Genomic DNA, 16,473 nt, shown 5'->3' with positions numbered 1-16,473 from the left:
AAATAAAGTATTTTTGAAGGGTGTCAAGGGTTATGGGGAGAAGGCAGGAGAATGGGGTTGAGAGGGAAAGAGAGTTCAGCCGCGATTGAATGGCAGAGTAAACTTGATGGGCCGAATGGCCTAATTCTGCTCCTAGAACCTATGAGCTTATGATACAAGGTACTTCACTGCATTCAAGAGAGAGCTGGATAGAGCTCTTAAGGATAGCGGAGTCAGGGGGTATGGGAAGAAGGCAGGAACACGGGTACTGATTGAGAATGATCAGCCATGATCACATTAAATGGCGGTGCTGGCTCGAAGGGCCGAATGGCCTCCTCCTGCACCTATTGTCTATTGTCTACTATGCAGGCAAATCTTGCACCAGATACACGTAAGAACGAGTTCAGGAGGTTCCTGGTTCCGACACAGAACAATAATCTGACTTGATTCAAATTTATCAAAGCTGAATCTGAACTACATTTCCTTCCTGCTTTTTGCTTTCTGCCATCTCACCAACCACAGAAAGCCCTGTCATCATTTTAGAGAAGTGTTATTGACGCGATTGGCAATACTTGAGCATCTTTTATGTCACAAACTTTCCATCTAGATCTTCTTATTACACACACACTGAACTGACATTTTTTTCCAGTTCCTTATAATTTTCTTAAATGTCTGCATGTGACCTGTTTATTCCAGGCTGCTCCTCGAATATTATAGTTATAGTAAAAACCAGTCTAAAATGTAATTCTACAGCCCATGTAACTTCAGTAAAGATCAACAGGCAGGAATGAAAGGTTTGCTGAGAGTTTGCGCCTCAATGTCTCTTCATCGTGCGTCTTTCGTCTGTTGATTTTCGCTCCCCTCACAAAAATCATGTCACATAAAATGTCACGAAACATTGATGTAAAAGATAAGCCACTCAGCAGAGAAGCTGACATCAGCAAAGTTACCACAAATTCACATGACAATCATTATATAAATGTCAACCAAATCCAAGGACCTTTCATTATGTTTTGAACGATTTGATTACTTTAGTTTCGTTTAGTCTAGTTTAGTTTAATTTAGTTTAGTTTGGATTAGAGGTACAGTGTGGAAGCAGGCCCTTCGGCCCACCGAGTCTGTGCCGACCAGCGATCCCCCGCACACTAACACTATCCTGCAAACACTAGGCACAATTTACAATTTTTTACCAAAGCCAATTCACCTACAAACCTGTACGTTTTTTGGAGTGTGGGATGAAACCGGAGCACCCGGAGAAAACCCACGCAGGTCACGGGGAGAACGCACAAACCCTGTACAGACAGCACCCGTAGTCAGGATCGAACCCAGGTCCGTGGCGCTGTAAAGCAGCAACTCTACCGCTGCGCCACCATGCCGCCCTTGTGTCATTCATATGCTGAATGTGCAATGAAACTTAATTTAATTCCACAAGTTCACAACAGCTGAATTAGTCTGCTGAAGCCCAATTTGACTTCCATGTCACATCTACATTACCTTCAAAGACGTACAGGTTTATACATTCATTGGCTTCGTATAAATGTAAATTGTCCCTAGTGTGTATAGGATAATGTTAGTGCTTGGGAATCGCTGGTCGGTGCGAACTTGGTGGGCCAAAGGGTCTGTTTCCGTGCTGTATCTCTAAACCAAACTGAACTAAAATCAGTAATATACCACATGTAATTCTGAGACTGCTCGATGCTTACACTGAATTCCAAGAGCAGTAACGTCCTGAAGCATCACACCAGCATTCTCTAATTTAAACTCAGAAATGTTCACTTTTCCCACCCATATTGAAAATGAAATTGCACATATTTACCATGGTGTGTCACAATTGTGGGTCAAAGACATAGAACGAACTCCAACTTCATAAAACATTCTTAAGGTCGCCAAGCTGCTGTCAATTGAGTGTCCTCCTTCAACACTGATTAGACAAGCTATTTTATCTGTGCTCAGGGCTGGATGAAATAAAATCAGTAAATTGACATCAATATTCTTGCATGCAGGCAGAAATGCAACATTTCCATGTGAGCTTCATTACGGGAATTGTTACTGGGTACCTTTGGCAGTTGTGACCAACTTCAATTCTGAGTATTTCCTGCACATTTGTCTTATGACATCTATTTGTTCCAGAGTTAAGCGAACTGCATCCTTGTTTTGGGCAGAACAGAAGACATAAGCAGACCACAGCTGTAAAGGCAAATGGTGCAACATTGGAGTTATTTTTATATACTCTAATATAAAATAACTACATTTTAATTTAGTTATTTTATATACTATTGCTTACACTTTTAATATTTTTATAGATTACATATTTGTTATATATTATATATATCAGATTGTATATATCATAATAAAGGTCATATATTTTTATAGATTATATGTTTAGAGTTAACAAACATTAAATAACAGGAAGGTGAAAGATTTATTCTGCTGCGTCTTCGAAACATAGAGTCATACAGCGTGGAAACAGGCCCTTCCATCTGACTTGCCCCCACCGACCAACATGCCCCATCTACACTAGTCCCACCTGCCTGCGTTTGGCCCACACCCCTCTAAACCTGTCCTATCCATGCACCTGTCGAAACATTTCTTAAACGTTGCGATAGTACAACTACCTCCTCTGACAGCTCGTTCCATACATCCACCACTCTTTGTGTGAAAAGGTTACCCCTCAGATTCCTAGTAAATCTTTCCCCCGCTCACCTTAAACGTATGTCCTGTGGTTCTTGGTTCCCTTGCTCTGGGCAAGAGATGCTGTGCGTCTACCCGATCTATTCCTCTTATGATTTTGTACACTCAGTGATTAATGCAAAGAGGAAAGCTTCCTGCAAAATCGATTCAGGCTTGCATGAATATTTTCCTTAAATATGAGCTGAATAAATATGTAGACACAAAGGACTGCAGATGCTGTAATATGGAGCAAAAAGAAATTGCAGTCGTAACTCAGCGGGTCTGGCAGCATCCATCGACAGAAACGGTTAGTCAATGTTGCAGGTCAAGAACTTTCCTCTAGAAGATACATGGGCGGCACGGTGGCGCAGCGGTAGAGTTGCTGCTTTATAGCGCCAGAGACCCGGGTTCCATCCTGACTACGGGTGCTGTCCGTACGGAGTTTGTACGTTCGCCACGTGACCGCGTGGGTTTTCTCCGGGTGCTCCGGTTTCCTCCCACACTCCAAAGACGCGCAGGTTTGTAGGTTAATTACCTTCGGTAGAATTTGTAAATTGTTCCCAGTGTGTAGGATAATGCTAGTGTACGGGCAATCACAGGTCAGCGCGGACTCAGCGTTTCCGCGCTGGATCTCTAAACTAAACTAAAAGATCCAAACTGTCCATTTCCCTCCACAGACGCTGCTTGACTCGTTGAGTTCCTCCAGCAATTTGATTTTTGATCCAAATATCGCCATGCATTTTCTCCAACTTATCTTGCTATCCACACTAAGGTCTTCTCAACTCCAGGCATTGTCAGTAATTCCACCTCATATGAAATGTGAGACTCTAACTTTAACTCTCCTTCCACCCCCACTCTGACCATTATACCCAAGGCTCTGCTAACGTTGCATTAAAGCTCAAGGAAAAAAAAAAAATTAAATATGAGGGCAGAATTTCTGTTTTGGGGCCCACCAGGAAACTGTACCAAAAAATATGATTTAAATTGTTCTGGTTAAAAAAAATTAAATAAAAATGTAACTTGGATAGATAAGGAATCTGTCCCTCCAGATTCAGGGACAGTGTCTTCCCAGCTGCTATCAGGCAACTGAATGGTTCTCTCATCAGCTACAGCAGGGTCCAGACTTCCCATCTACCACATTGGAGACCTTTGTACTATCTTTAATCAGACTATACTAGACTTTATCTTGCATTAAACGTTATTCCCTTTATTCTTTATCTGTACACTGTGGATGGCGTGACCACACTCATTCATGTAGAGTCTTTACCTTGACTGGATAGCAGACAAACAAAACCTTTTCACTGTACGTCAATAGACGAGACAATAACGACCTAAACTAAACTGAAATGTTGCCTATCCATGTTCTCCGGAGATGCTGCCTGACCCGCTGAGTTACTCCAGCACTCTGTGAAACGTCACCTATCCATGTTCTCCGGAGATGCTGCCTGACCCGCTGAGTTACTCCAGCACTCTGTGAAATGTCACCTATCCATGTTCTCCGGAGATGCTGCCTGACCCGCTGAGTTACTCCAGCACTCTGTGAAACGTCACCTATCCATGTTCTCCAGAGATGCTGCCTGACCCGCTGAGTTACTCCAGCACTCTGTGAAACGTCACCTATCCATGTTCTCCAGAGATGCTGCCTGACCCGCTGAGTTACTCCAGCACTCTGTGAAACGTCACCTATCCATGTTCTCCAGAGATGCTGCCTGACCCGCTGAGTTACTCCAGCTTTTTGTGTCTTTTCCTAATTTAGGAAGGTGAACGATATAAGCAGCAGAAAAGGGAACAGCAAAAGAAGAACAATTAGAAAATATACCTGGCCTCCCACATTTCCTTCTTTTAGTTTGTTAATATTTGTATGGGTCTTGGCAAAAGTCTTCAAATCAACTGCAGTCAGGTTGTTGTTAAAGTATCTTCTTAGCTGCAGTGCAAAATCGTTGTGGCTAGGGGAAAAAACAAATGATAATCAGCTCATTCTTAACTCTATCTTTGGAAGTTGAATCATCTTGATTCTAACTTAACCACATCAATTACAACCACACCGATCAGCCAAAACATTATGACCACTGACAGGTAAAGTGAATACCATTGGTTATCTTGTTACAATGGTACCTGTCAAAGGGTGGGATATATTAGGCAGCAAGTGAAAAGTCAGTTCTTGAAGTTGATGTGTTGGATGCAGGAGAAATGGGCAGGAGTAAAGACCTGAGCGACTTTGACAAGGGCCAAATTGTTCTGGCCAGATGACTGGGTCAGAGCTTCTCTGAAACGGCAAGGCTTGTGGGGTGCTCCCGGTCAGCAGTGGTGAGTACCGACCGACAGTGGTCCGAGGAGGGACAAACCACAAACCGGCGACAGGGTGTTGGGCGCCCAAGGCTCATCGATGAGCGAGGGCAACGAAGGCTATCCCGTCTGGTCTGAACCGACTGTGGGAAGATGACAAGCCGGTGGAGGGAGTCTTGTAGAGTCCATGCCTCCGCGGGTCGGCGCTGTTTTGGCGGCACACAGAGGACCAACAGCATATTAGGCAGGTGGTCATAATGTTTTGGCTGATCGGTGCATATAATCCCTGCTGGCACAGTGGTAGCGTTGCTGCCTTACAGCACCAGAGACCCGGGTCCGATCCTGACTACGGGTGCTGTCTGTACGGAGTTTGTCTGTTCCCCCTGTGACCTGCGTGGGTTTTCTCCGGGAACTCTGGTTTCCTCCCACACTCCAAAGACGTACAGGTTTGTAGGTTAATTGGCTTGGTAAAATTGTAAATTGTCCTTTGTGTGTGTGGGATAGTGTTAATGTGCGGGGATCAGTTCAGTGCGGACTCAGTGAGCAGAAGGACCTGTTTCCGTGCTGTATCTCTAACCTACGCTAAACTAAACTATCTAATTTAGAACACAACAAAGCAATTATTAATTATTAATTTTTTGTAATGTTTAATCTCCATGACATTATGAAGAAGATTACTTCATCCATCAATCATCTTTCGCTAATCTGTTGTTTTGCTCCATTGCTGTTTAACCTCATTTAGGGAATTAGGAATGGCAGGAATTATTCCCTCTTCTGCACATCCAAGAGTTAGTCCTTGGTTCCACTTTTTCCTCGCCTATATGTTGCTACTTGGTAACATCATCTGAAAACAGCATCAGACTTCATGTGCACCCTTCTCTGAACCACCTCTACCTTTCCATATCGCTGCACCATCCCTGAGTTAGCAAGATGCCCGTGCAATATAAGACATTTCATTAACTGAAACTTTCTCCAATTAAGTATGTGGAAAACCCAAAGAGTCAGGAAGTCATAATAGACAATAGGTGCAATTCGGCCCTTCGAGCCAGCACCACCATTCAATGTGATCATGGCTGATCATTCTCAATCAGTACCCCGTTCCTGCCTTCTCCCCATACCCCCTGACTCCGCTATCCTTAAGAGCTCTATCTACCTCTCTCTTGAATGCATTCAGAGAATTGGCCTCCACTGCCTTCTGAGGCAGAGAATTCCACAGATTTACAACTTTCTGACTGAAAAAGTTTTTCCCGATCTCCGTTCTAAATGGCCTAACCCTTATTCTTAAACTGTGGCCCCTTGTTTTGGACTCCCCCAACATTGGGAACATGTTTCCTGCCTCTAACGTGTCCAACCCCTTAATAATCCTATATCGTTCCGATAAGATCCCCTCTCATCCTTCTAAATTCCAGTGTATACAAGCCTAGTCGCTCCAGTCTTTCAACATATGACAGTCACGCCATTCCGGGAATTAACCTAGTAAACCTACGCTGCACACCCTCAATAGCAAGAATATCCTTTCTCAAATTTGGAGACCAAAACTGCACACAGTACTCCAGGTGCGGTCTCACTAGGGCCCTGTACAACTGCAGAAGGACCTCTTTGCTCCTATACTCAACTCCTCTTGTTATGAAGGCCAACATTCCATTGGCTTTCTTCACTGCCTGTTGTACCTGCATGCTTCGTTTCAGTGACTGATGCACTAGGACACCCAGATCTTGTTGTATGTCCCCTTTTCCTAACTTGACACCATTCAGATAATACTCTGCCTTCCTATAATGCAGCTCCAGTTGCCTGGATGGAGTGGATGTGGAGAGGATGTTTCCACTTGTGGGAGAGATCTGGGACCAGAGGTCATAGCCTCAGAATTAAAGGATGTTCCTTTAGGAAGAAGATGAGGAGGCATATCTTTAGTCAGAAGGTGGTGAACCTGTGGAATTCATTGCTCCAGAAGGCTTTGGAGGCCAAGTCAGTAGATATTTTTAAGGCAGTGATAGATAGATTCTTAATTACTCTCGGTGTTATGGGGAGAAGGCAGGAGAATGGGGTTAGGAGGCAGAGATAGATCAGCCCTGATTGAATGGCAGAGTAGACTTGATGGGCCGAAAGGCCTTATCCTGCTCCTGTGACTTTTGAACTGATAAGCTTTATAGCAAATTTGGTTAGGCTGTATTTGGAATATTGCGTGTAATCACGGTCACAGGTAGGTCAAGGAGGCTTTGGAAAGGGTGCAGAGCACTTCATTAGATTGATGCCTGGATTAGGAATTATTAGCTACAGGGAGAGTTTGGATTGTTTCCCCTGGAATGTGGGAGATTGCAGGGAAACCTGACGGAAGTGTATGAAAATTATGAGGCAGAGATAGGGTAGACAAGCAGAACATCTTGTTCCCAGGTTATAAAAATCAAAGGCTACAGGACATAGCTTTATGGTGAGAGGAGCAAAGTTTAAAGGAGATGTGCAGAACAACTTATTTTACACAAGAGGGTGGTGAGTGCCAGGAACACGCTGCCGGGGTTAGTGGCTGAGGCAGATTTGATGGCGGCAGATATGATGGCGGCAGATATGATGGCGGCAGATATGATGGCGGCAGATATGATGGCGGCAGATATGATGGCGGCAGATATGATGGCGGCAGATATGATGGCGGCAGATATGATGGCGGCAGATATGATGGCGGCAGATATGATGGCGGCAGATATGATGGCGGCAGATATGATGGCGGCAGATATGATGGCGGCAGATATGATGGCGGCAGATATGATGGCGGCAGATATGATGGCGGCAGATATGAGACTTTTGGTTAGGCATATGGATGTGTGGGGAATAGAAGGGCATGGATTACGTGCGTGCAGATAAAGGGCCTGTCCCAGTTAGGCGATTTTATGGCAACTGCCGGCAACTAGGCTGTCGCCGAACGTTGGCCGGGGTGTCGCGGGCGTGACCGTGAGGAGTCTTCAATGAATCGTAGCAGATCTCGGTGCGTCATGGAAAGATTTACCTGCTGGAAATTTCTCGGCGACAGCTGGCTTGTCGCCAGGTATCGTAGCTTATTGCGGGCGCTGTCTGTCACACGCTGTCCCCAGGTTTGCTAGGTTGTCGCAGATGCATTTGGAAGCACGCAATATTAAATTAAGAAAAGGCATTTGAAGATGCCAGAAAATAGTTTTGTTTAACCAATTTATTTACCGTCAGGACATTTGACAGGTAGATTGGAGGCGACAGTTTGACGGTCAGGTAAGCGTGGGAATTTCGAGATGTTTCCGAAGACGGTGTAATCTCTTAGCCAGGTGCTAGTTTCACAAAAAAGGTAACTTGTATCAACCTGACTCGGTATTGTCGTGGTCATTGTCGTGGTCATTGTCGTAGGGTAAAAGAAAATGTTGGCGATCTGCTACGACTTTGACAGTCGCCGGCAGTCGCCTTAAAAATGGCATAACTGGGACATGCCCTTAAGAGATGGTCTTGGCATCATGTTCGGCACAGATATTGTGGGCTGAAGGGCCTGTTCATGTGTTGTACTGTTCTACGTTCCATGTTCGAAACACCATTATGCTACCTGCCGCAATTACTTCCTCTGGCAGCTCGTTCTATGTACCCACCAGCCTCTGAGTTCAAATGTTGCCCCTCAGGTTTATATTAGATCTTGCCCCTCCCTCCTTAAACATATATCCTCTTGTTTTTGATCCCCCTACCCTGGGTAAAAGACTCTGCGCGACGGTTCAAGGGATGATGGCTGCAACAGGCCTTTATAGCCAGCTGCAGTTGGGAATGAATGGGAGGCTCGAGGCCCCCGACCGCGGGAGGACAAAGAAGGGAAGAGGTTGAACTCTTTTTCTCGCCTTCCAGTGAGGAATGAGGAGGAGTCACTGTGGTGGATGTTCATGTTAAAATGTATTTTGTGTGTTTTGTTGCTTTTTATTGGTATGACTGTGTGGCAAATTAAAATTCCTCGTATGTTGCAAAACATACTTGGCTAATAAAGTATGACTATGATTATGTTTATGAAAACCTGCTGACTCTTGCATATAGACTCAGTGGGCTGTTGCTATGCATTATGTACTTAATCAGAGATTGTACTTATGTATGGCAAGCATATTACTGACCTGTATGCACGTGATAATAAAGAACCCATTGAACCATTGAGATTTCAACTTCCTAAACCTTACCTATGCTTCCTTTTTCTTTTTGACTAAACTTACAATAACTCTTCTTATCCAAGATCCCAACACCTTGCCATCCTTATCATTCAATCTCACATAAGCTTGCTAGTCTTGACCTTTGCCTTATTGGCACCTCTCGGCTTGATACCATTGTGCCCTTCCAACTTTTCTTATCGTCTTTCGCCTCTAAACTATGTATTCTCCTGCAAGGTAATAGATTTGAGTAATAGTTTAGTTTAGTTTAGAAATACAGCGCGGACATAGGCCCTTCAGCCCAACAAATCCACCCCGACCAGCGATCCCCACACACTAGCACTATCCTACACACACTAGGGACAATTTACAATTTTACCAAGCCAATTCACCTACAAACCTGTACGCCTTTGGAGTGTGGGAGGAAACCGGAGATCCCGGAGAAAACCCACGCAGGTCACAGGGAGAACGTACAAGCTCCGTACAGACAGTACCCGTGGTCAGGATGGAACCCGGGTCTCTGGCGCTGTGAGGCAGCAACTCTGTCACTGTGCCGCTATTTCTCGCCAACATAAAATTCTGCAAGGAAGTAAGATGCATTGCTAACCTACCCATCAATCAATGGTGCGCGTCTCATTATTTCTATCGCCCGTTCCATCTCGGTCTTCTGCCTTGTGAACACCAGCCTCGTCGCCACGAGCAAGAGGAGATACAGATTTGGACGCCTCATTGTCCAGAGACCCAACTTGTTGATGGAGATCTCTTCTTGGATAAGAGAATATCAACGGGCAATAACTTCTTGAAGTCAACAGTCACCTGGCAAGAAACAATAGCAAAAGCAAATGTCAAGGACTGCATCTCATCCTTTCAGTGACTTGGTGTGTTGCCCGATGTTAGTCATGGCATTTTCCAAAATGCATTACAAAATGTTCAGCTCGACCGGCTAACATGCTACCGATCGGACAGAGCTACGGTTAGCGGGGGGAAGACTCGCAGCGGCGGTGTGATTGTTTACATCAGTGATGCTTGGTGTCGGGACGCTGTGTTGGTCTACAAACACTGTTCACCGCTGGCGGAGTTTATGGTTGTGAAGTGCCGGCCTTTCTACCTCCCGAGGGAGCTAACAGCTATCCTGTTAGTCGCTGTTTACATCCCTCCCAATTCCAACAACAAGGACAGAGAGGAGGCACTCTGCGAACTGTACCGGGCCATCTCTGAGCAGCAGACAGCACACCCAGATGGCTTTCTCATCGTAGCTGGGGACTTCAACCATGCTAACCTAAAAACTGTCATGCCTAAAGTATACCAGCATGTTGATTTCCCAACACGAGAAAACAACACCTTGGACCTTGTTTACACGACCATCAAAGGAGCATACAAGGCTTCCCCCCTCCCCCACATCGGTCTCTCTGATCACCTCACCGTTCTGCTGAAACCGGCATACAGACCCCGGGTGAAAGTCACCAAATCGGTTTCAAAAGAGGTACGTGTGTGGTCAGAGGACAGCACAGCTGCACTCCAAAACTGCTTTGAGACTACAGACTGGGACATGTTCAAGCAGGCAGCAACAAACAACAACACAACCAACATTCAGGAATACACAGAGACAGTTACAGGCTACATCACCAAATGCATTGACGATGTGACCCACACCAGAGCCATCACCATCCGGGCTAACCAGAAGCCATGGCTGACAGGGGAGGTCCATGGGCTGCTGAGGGTCTGCAACGTTGCCTTCAGAGAGGGCAATCCAGCCGGTCTCAGAGCAGCCAGGGCCAACCTTTCCAGTGGCATCAGGAAAGCCAAACAACACTACACCCGGCGCATCACAGCCCACTTCAGTGACAGCAGAGACACACGGAGCCTGTGGAAGGGTATTAGGACTATCACAGACTACAAACTCTTACCACAGACCTGTGACAGTGACACCTCTCTCCTGAATGACCTCAACGGCTTCTTCGCACGCTTTGAAGCACAGAGCAACACACCTGCGCAGAAAACAACTCCCCCCCCCCAACGACCAGGCTATTTGTCTGTCTCCAGGCAGTGTGAGGAGCACACTGTTAAGGATTAACACCCGGAAAGCTTCTGGACCTGACAACATTCCTGGTCGTGTGCTAAAAGACTGCGCAGCTGAGCTCACAGATGTCCTCACAGACATCTTCAACATCTCCCTGAGCCAGGCTGTTGTTCCCTCGTGCTTCAAAGAAACCACCAAGAAGTCTTCTCCATCCTGCTTCAACGACTACCGCCCTGTAGCGCTGACTTCAACCATCATGAAGTGCTTCGAGAGGCTGGTCATGAAGCAGATCAGATCCAACCTCCCCCCCTCCCTGGACCCGTTTCAGTTTGCATATCGAGCTAAGCGGTCCACTGAGGATGCCATCTCCTCTGCTCTACACCCAGCCCTCACCCACTTAGACACTAAAAACTCATATGTTATGATGCTGTTCATAGACTTTAGCTCAGCATTCAACACCATCATCCCCCAGCAGCTGGTTTGTAAACTAACAAATCTGGGCCTCAGCCCCCTTCTCTGCAACTGGCTGCTGGACTTCCTCACTGCCAGACCCCAGTCTGTACGGGTCGGCAGCAACACATCGGACACCATCACGCTGAGTACGGGGGCCCCACAAGGATGTGTGTTAAGCCCCCTGCTCTTCACCTTGCTGACCCACGACTGCACATCCACCCACAGCTCCAACCACTTCGTTAAGTTTGCGGATGACACAACCGTGGTGGGTCTCATCAGCAACAACGACGAGACCCACTACAGGAAGGAGGTGAACCAGCTGGCCGCGTGGTGCACAGACAACAATCTCTTCCTGAATGTGGAGAAAACAAAGGAGATTGTTGTCGACTTCAGGAGAACGCACACCCAACACCCCCACCCACTGACCATCAATGGTGCTGCTGTGGAGCAGGTGAGCAGCACCAAATTCCTGGGGGTGAACATCACCGAGGATCTCTCCTGGAGCAACAACACCATGTCCATCGCCAAGAAAGCCCAGCAGCGCCTCTACTTCCTCCGCAAACTGAAGAGAGCGGGAGCCCCCACACCCATCATGTACACTTTTTACCGAGGTGCCATCGAGAGCATCCTCAGCAGCTGCATCACTGTGTGGTTCGGAAGCTGCACAGCCTCCAGCCGCAAGACCCTGCAGCGCATAGTGAACACTGCTGAGAGGATCACTGGCGCCTCACTCCCAACACTCCTGGTCCTTTACACCACCCGCCTCACCCGCAAAGCATTGAGCATTGTGGGTGACCCCTCCCACCCCTCCAACAGCCTCTTCACCCTCTTGCCTTCAGGGAGAAGGTTTCGCAGCCTGAGGTCGAGCACCACCCGACGAAAGAACAGTTTTTTCCACCAGGCTGTCAGGATGCTGAACTCTCTCCCCTCCCTCCCTCCTCTCTCCCCTGCCCCCATTGGACCTGGACTTTAACACCCCACACACACGCATATCCAGCACCAGACACTTTTTTTAACGCTGCTATGGACAGGCTTTGCACTACTGTTCATTATTTTTTTATTGTAATATATTCATCTTCATCTTTTTTTTTTTTTTTTCATTGAAGTGACTATATTTTATATTGATTGTTGTTTGCTGTGCCTTTTTAATTTTAACTTAACTTAATGCACTTTATTCCTCGGGATTGTGGGAAACGGTATTTCGATTTTCTGTCTGTGTAAACTAACTGAAAATTGACAATAAAATTGACTTTGACTTTGAAAATAATGTATCTAAACAGTAGATGACAACCTACTGATATTCCACCACATCCTCTCTCAGAAGTCTAGCTCGGTGAAGTTTGTACCCATATAGAAAAAAAATAATAATGAAAGACCTGCACCCCAGAGCAAGTAAATATACATGAAGAATATTTATGAGAATGTTGCCAGGACTCGAGGGTCAGAGCTGTAGGGAGAGGTTGACCAGTCTGGAACTCTATTGCTTGGAGCACAGGAGGACGAGAAGTAATCTTATGGAGGTATACAAAATCGTGATAGGAACAGATCGGGTAGATGCACAGAGTCTCTTGCCCAGAGTAGGGGAATTGAGAACTATAAGACATAGGTTTAAACAGAAGGGGGAAAGATTTAAGAGGAATCTGGGGGGTAACTTTTTCAAAGGCGGTGGGTGTTTGGAGCGAGATGCCAGAGGAGGTGGTTGAGGCAGGTAACTATCACAACGTTTGAGAAACATTTAGACAGGTACATGGATAGGACAAGTTTAAAGGGATAGACAATAGGCAATAGGTGCAGGAGTAGGCCATTCGGCCCCTCAAGCCAGCACCACCATTCAATGTGATTATGGCTGATCATTCTCAATCAGTACCCCGTTCCTGCCTTCTCCCCATACCCCCTGACTCCACTATCCTTAAGAGCTCTATCTAGCTCTCTCTTGAATTCATTCAGAGAATTAGCCTCCACTGCCTTCTGAGGCAGAGAATTCCACAGATTTACAACTCTCCGACTGAAAAGCTTTTTCCTCATCTCCGTTCTAAATGGCCTACCCCTTATTCTTAAACTGTGGCCCCTGGTTCTGGAATCCCCCAACATTGGGAACATGGGCCAAACGCAGGCAGGTGGGACTAGTGTAGATGGGACATGTTGGTCGGTGTGAGCAAGTTGGGCTGAAGGGCCTGTTTCCACACCGTATCACTTTATGACTAAGAAGAACCCGAACCCCAAAAACATCACCCGTCAATGTTCTCCAGAGAGAGACACAAAATGCTGGAGTAACTCAGCGGGACAGGCAGCATCTCCGGAGAGAAGCAATGGATGGCGTTTCGGATCGAGACCCCTCTTCAGAGATGCTGCCTCACCCGCTGAGTCACTCCAGCACTTTGAGGGTATTTTTTTGGATATTTTGAAGACCAGTCACTGTTATCACAATATAGTAGGTTCCCAACAGCAAGGAGATAATAAACACATCAGCTTCAGGTTTAGTGAAGTGAGAGGTTGGTACGACGCCTTGGAGAATTTCATTTGGCGTGTTTGAAACATCGTCTGGGTCAGTCCGAGACGGGAAATGGGACACAGATGGAGAGGAGTTCCTACGCTTGGTCTTGCTGGTGCACAGGCGTAGATTTCCCCTCTCTACCCCTCCCTCCACTAAAGGTCAGTTAACGAGTTCCACAGTTCACAAGTACATGTGTCCCCTGGTTCTTCATTTCCCCAACTTTACGCATTTACAGTGAGAACTGCGGAAAAGGAAGTAGAGAGGAAATAAACGTTTGAGAAAGGCGGATAGAGTTTAATATAAAGGTAAAGGCAAGATCGTAGTCGTGGATTGTCCGCTGACTCGGTCAGCAGCACGCAACAAAAGTTTCTCACTGTACCTCTGTAAATGTGACAATAAACTAGATTTAACTAAAGGCATGAAGCAGAGAGATCTGTGAGATCTGCCTGTAATTCAAGAGGGAGAGAAGGGATGGAACTGAACACAATGTTGGGGTGAAGTTTGAATCAACCACGACTTGTTGGGGGTGTCAGGCCAGATTCCGTGCAGAATACAAAGTGCTGGAGTAACTCTGGCAGTGAGCGGCCCATCGCGTCTTGTACAAGATTCCGGCATCAGCGGCCCCTTGTGCCTCCTCCAGCCCCGGGAGCCCTGCTCGGTTTCCGCAGTGGGGTCTTGAAGTAAACGCCTTGAGGGGACGAGAGTATTGAACCATAGAGGGAGGGGGAATCCTTGCAAACCCGCGCCGCGTTTAGTTACAGTCGGCAAAAGGAACCGCAGGTGCTGGAACCGTAAGCAAAACACAAAAGTGCTGGAGGAACTCAGCGGGTCAGGCAGCATCTGTGGAGGGGAATGGACAGGCGATGTTTCAGGTCGGGAAAGGGGGTCTGTCTGTCCATTTCCCTCCACAGATGCTGCCTGACCAGCTGAGTTCCTCCAGCACTTTGTGTTTTGTTGTTGCACCAGGTTTGCTTTGAGTTTGACCCATTTAAAGGCGACTTCTTCGCTCCCCTTTACTCCTAACTGTGCAGGAAGAAACTGCAGATAGACCCCAAATGCTGGAGTAACTCAGTGGGACAGACAGAGTCTCTGGAGAGCAGGGAGAGGTGTCCCGATCCTTCTCTCCAGAGATGCTGCCTGTCCCGCTGAGTTACGCCAGCATTTTGTGTCTATCTGCGGTTTAAACCAGCGTCTGCAGTCCATACCTCCACTAGCAACTGCAGATGCTGGTCGACACCGAAGATAAACACAAACAAAATGGTCTGGCTGCAAACTGGGGCTCGTTTACGCTACCGGGTGGCGAGGGATGGACGAGGCAGACACCCCGCTTCTGTCCCGGCCCTGCGGGTCACTTCTGACAGTGGACCAGACCGGTAGGTAGTCCTTCCACCTCCCGGGCCGCCTGGTAGACCAGTAGATCCGGAGACAGACACAGAAACGCCTGGGGTAACTCAGCGGGACATGCAGCATCGCCCCAGGGCCGAGTTACTTCCCCTGCGCCTTGTGTCTGTCTACCCACAGAAGTGTCTCCGGCGTGAACCAGCATCTGCACTTCCATCTGTGTAGGAACCGAAAGGATAGACACAGAAATGCTGGAGTAACTCAGCGGGACAGGCAGCGTCTCTGGAGAGAAGAGTGGGTGATGTTGGCTGAAGAAAGATCTCCCATTCCTTCTCTCCAGAGACGCTGCCTGTCCCACTGAGTTACTCCAGCTTGTTCATGTTGTCTCTCTGCAGTTCCTGCCCACACACAGTAGATGCTGGGTTGCCCGACCTGCCCCCCACACTTGTACCTGCGGCTGCTGGGTTGGTGAAGGGCGAGTCCGGGACGTCCACTGACCTGTGTCCTTCCTGGCGAGCCACTGGTGCTTCTGCCGAGCCCGTGTTTTTAACGGGAGGGCGAGAGGAGGAGGGTTTGCGACGCCTGCCCTTGCACTGAAGTCACCCACAGCGGTCTCTGGTCTCCACCATCCAAGCAAGGGGGACCCTACCTTGGGCGGAGAGTTGGTCACGGCTCTGGGGTTCGCCAAACTTCCCACCAGTCTGAGAGGCGGCAGCTTCAGGGAAGTAGCCGGGTGCCGCAGTCAAGAGCTAGAAGCCTATGAAATGTCAGTGAGGAAACGAGTGGGCGTTGGGGTGGGCGAGGAGGGCGAAGTACTTGACACAGAGATTGAAACACTGTGATGCACTTTCAAATCTATTGCGTTTTGAAGCCAAATGGTTGCAAATTGTAGGACAAGAAAGCAACTCCCCACCCCCTGTTTTCATCTATTTTATCATTCTGCGTCACTAACTTTGCCAGTAGGTATTGTTTCATGGAGCACAATAGACAAGGAGGAGGCCATTCGGCCCTTCGAGCCAGCACCGCCATTCAACGTGATCATGGCTGATCATCCACAATCAGTACCCCGTTCCTGCCTTCTCCTGCACAGCTGATGA

At 47.2% G+C, this 16,473-nt stretch overlaps 1 protein-coding gene across 2 annotated transcripts in view; it reads right to left on the bottom strand.

Annotated features, from left to right (window-relative positions):
* dpep2 (dipeptidase 2) overlaps positions 1-16,108 on the bottom strand; it is a 35,878-nt gene extending 19,770 nt beyond the window's left edge. Inside the window, exons 1-5 of one of the 2 annotated variants that reach the window (XM_078401629.1) lie at positions 16,026-16,108; positions 9,680-9,884; positions 4,469-4,595; positions 2,037-2,166; positions 1,796-1,934 (exon numbers count right to left, since the gene is read on the bottom strand). In XM_078401629.1, the coding sequence (XP_078257755.1) occupies positions 1,796-1,934; positions 2,037-2,166; positions 4,469-4,595; positions 9,680-9,798 (515 nt within the window). In that variant the 5' untranslated portion in view covers positions 9,799-9,884; positions 16,026-16,108. Of the gene's footprint in view, positions 1-1,795; positions 1,935-2,036; positions 2,167-4,468; positions 4,596-9,679; positions 9,885-15,874; positions 15,999-16,025 lie in introns of those variants that run through there. The other variant, XM_078401627.1, reaches the window with a different exon arrangement.
* Positions 16,109-16,473: the final 365 nt, after the last annotated feature.

Source organism: Rhinoraja longicauda, chromosome 6 (assembly GCF_053455715.1).
Source record: "Rhinoraja longicauda isolate Sanriku21f chromosome 6, sRhiLon1.1, whole genome shotgun sequence".
Classification (NCBI taxonomy): Eukaryota; Metazoa; Chordata; class Chondrichthyes; order Rajiformes; family Arhynchobatidae; genus Rhinoraja; species Rhinoraja longicauda.
This window is presented reverse-complemented; position numbering and strand designations above follow the sequence as displayed.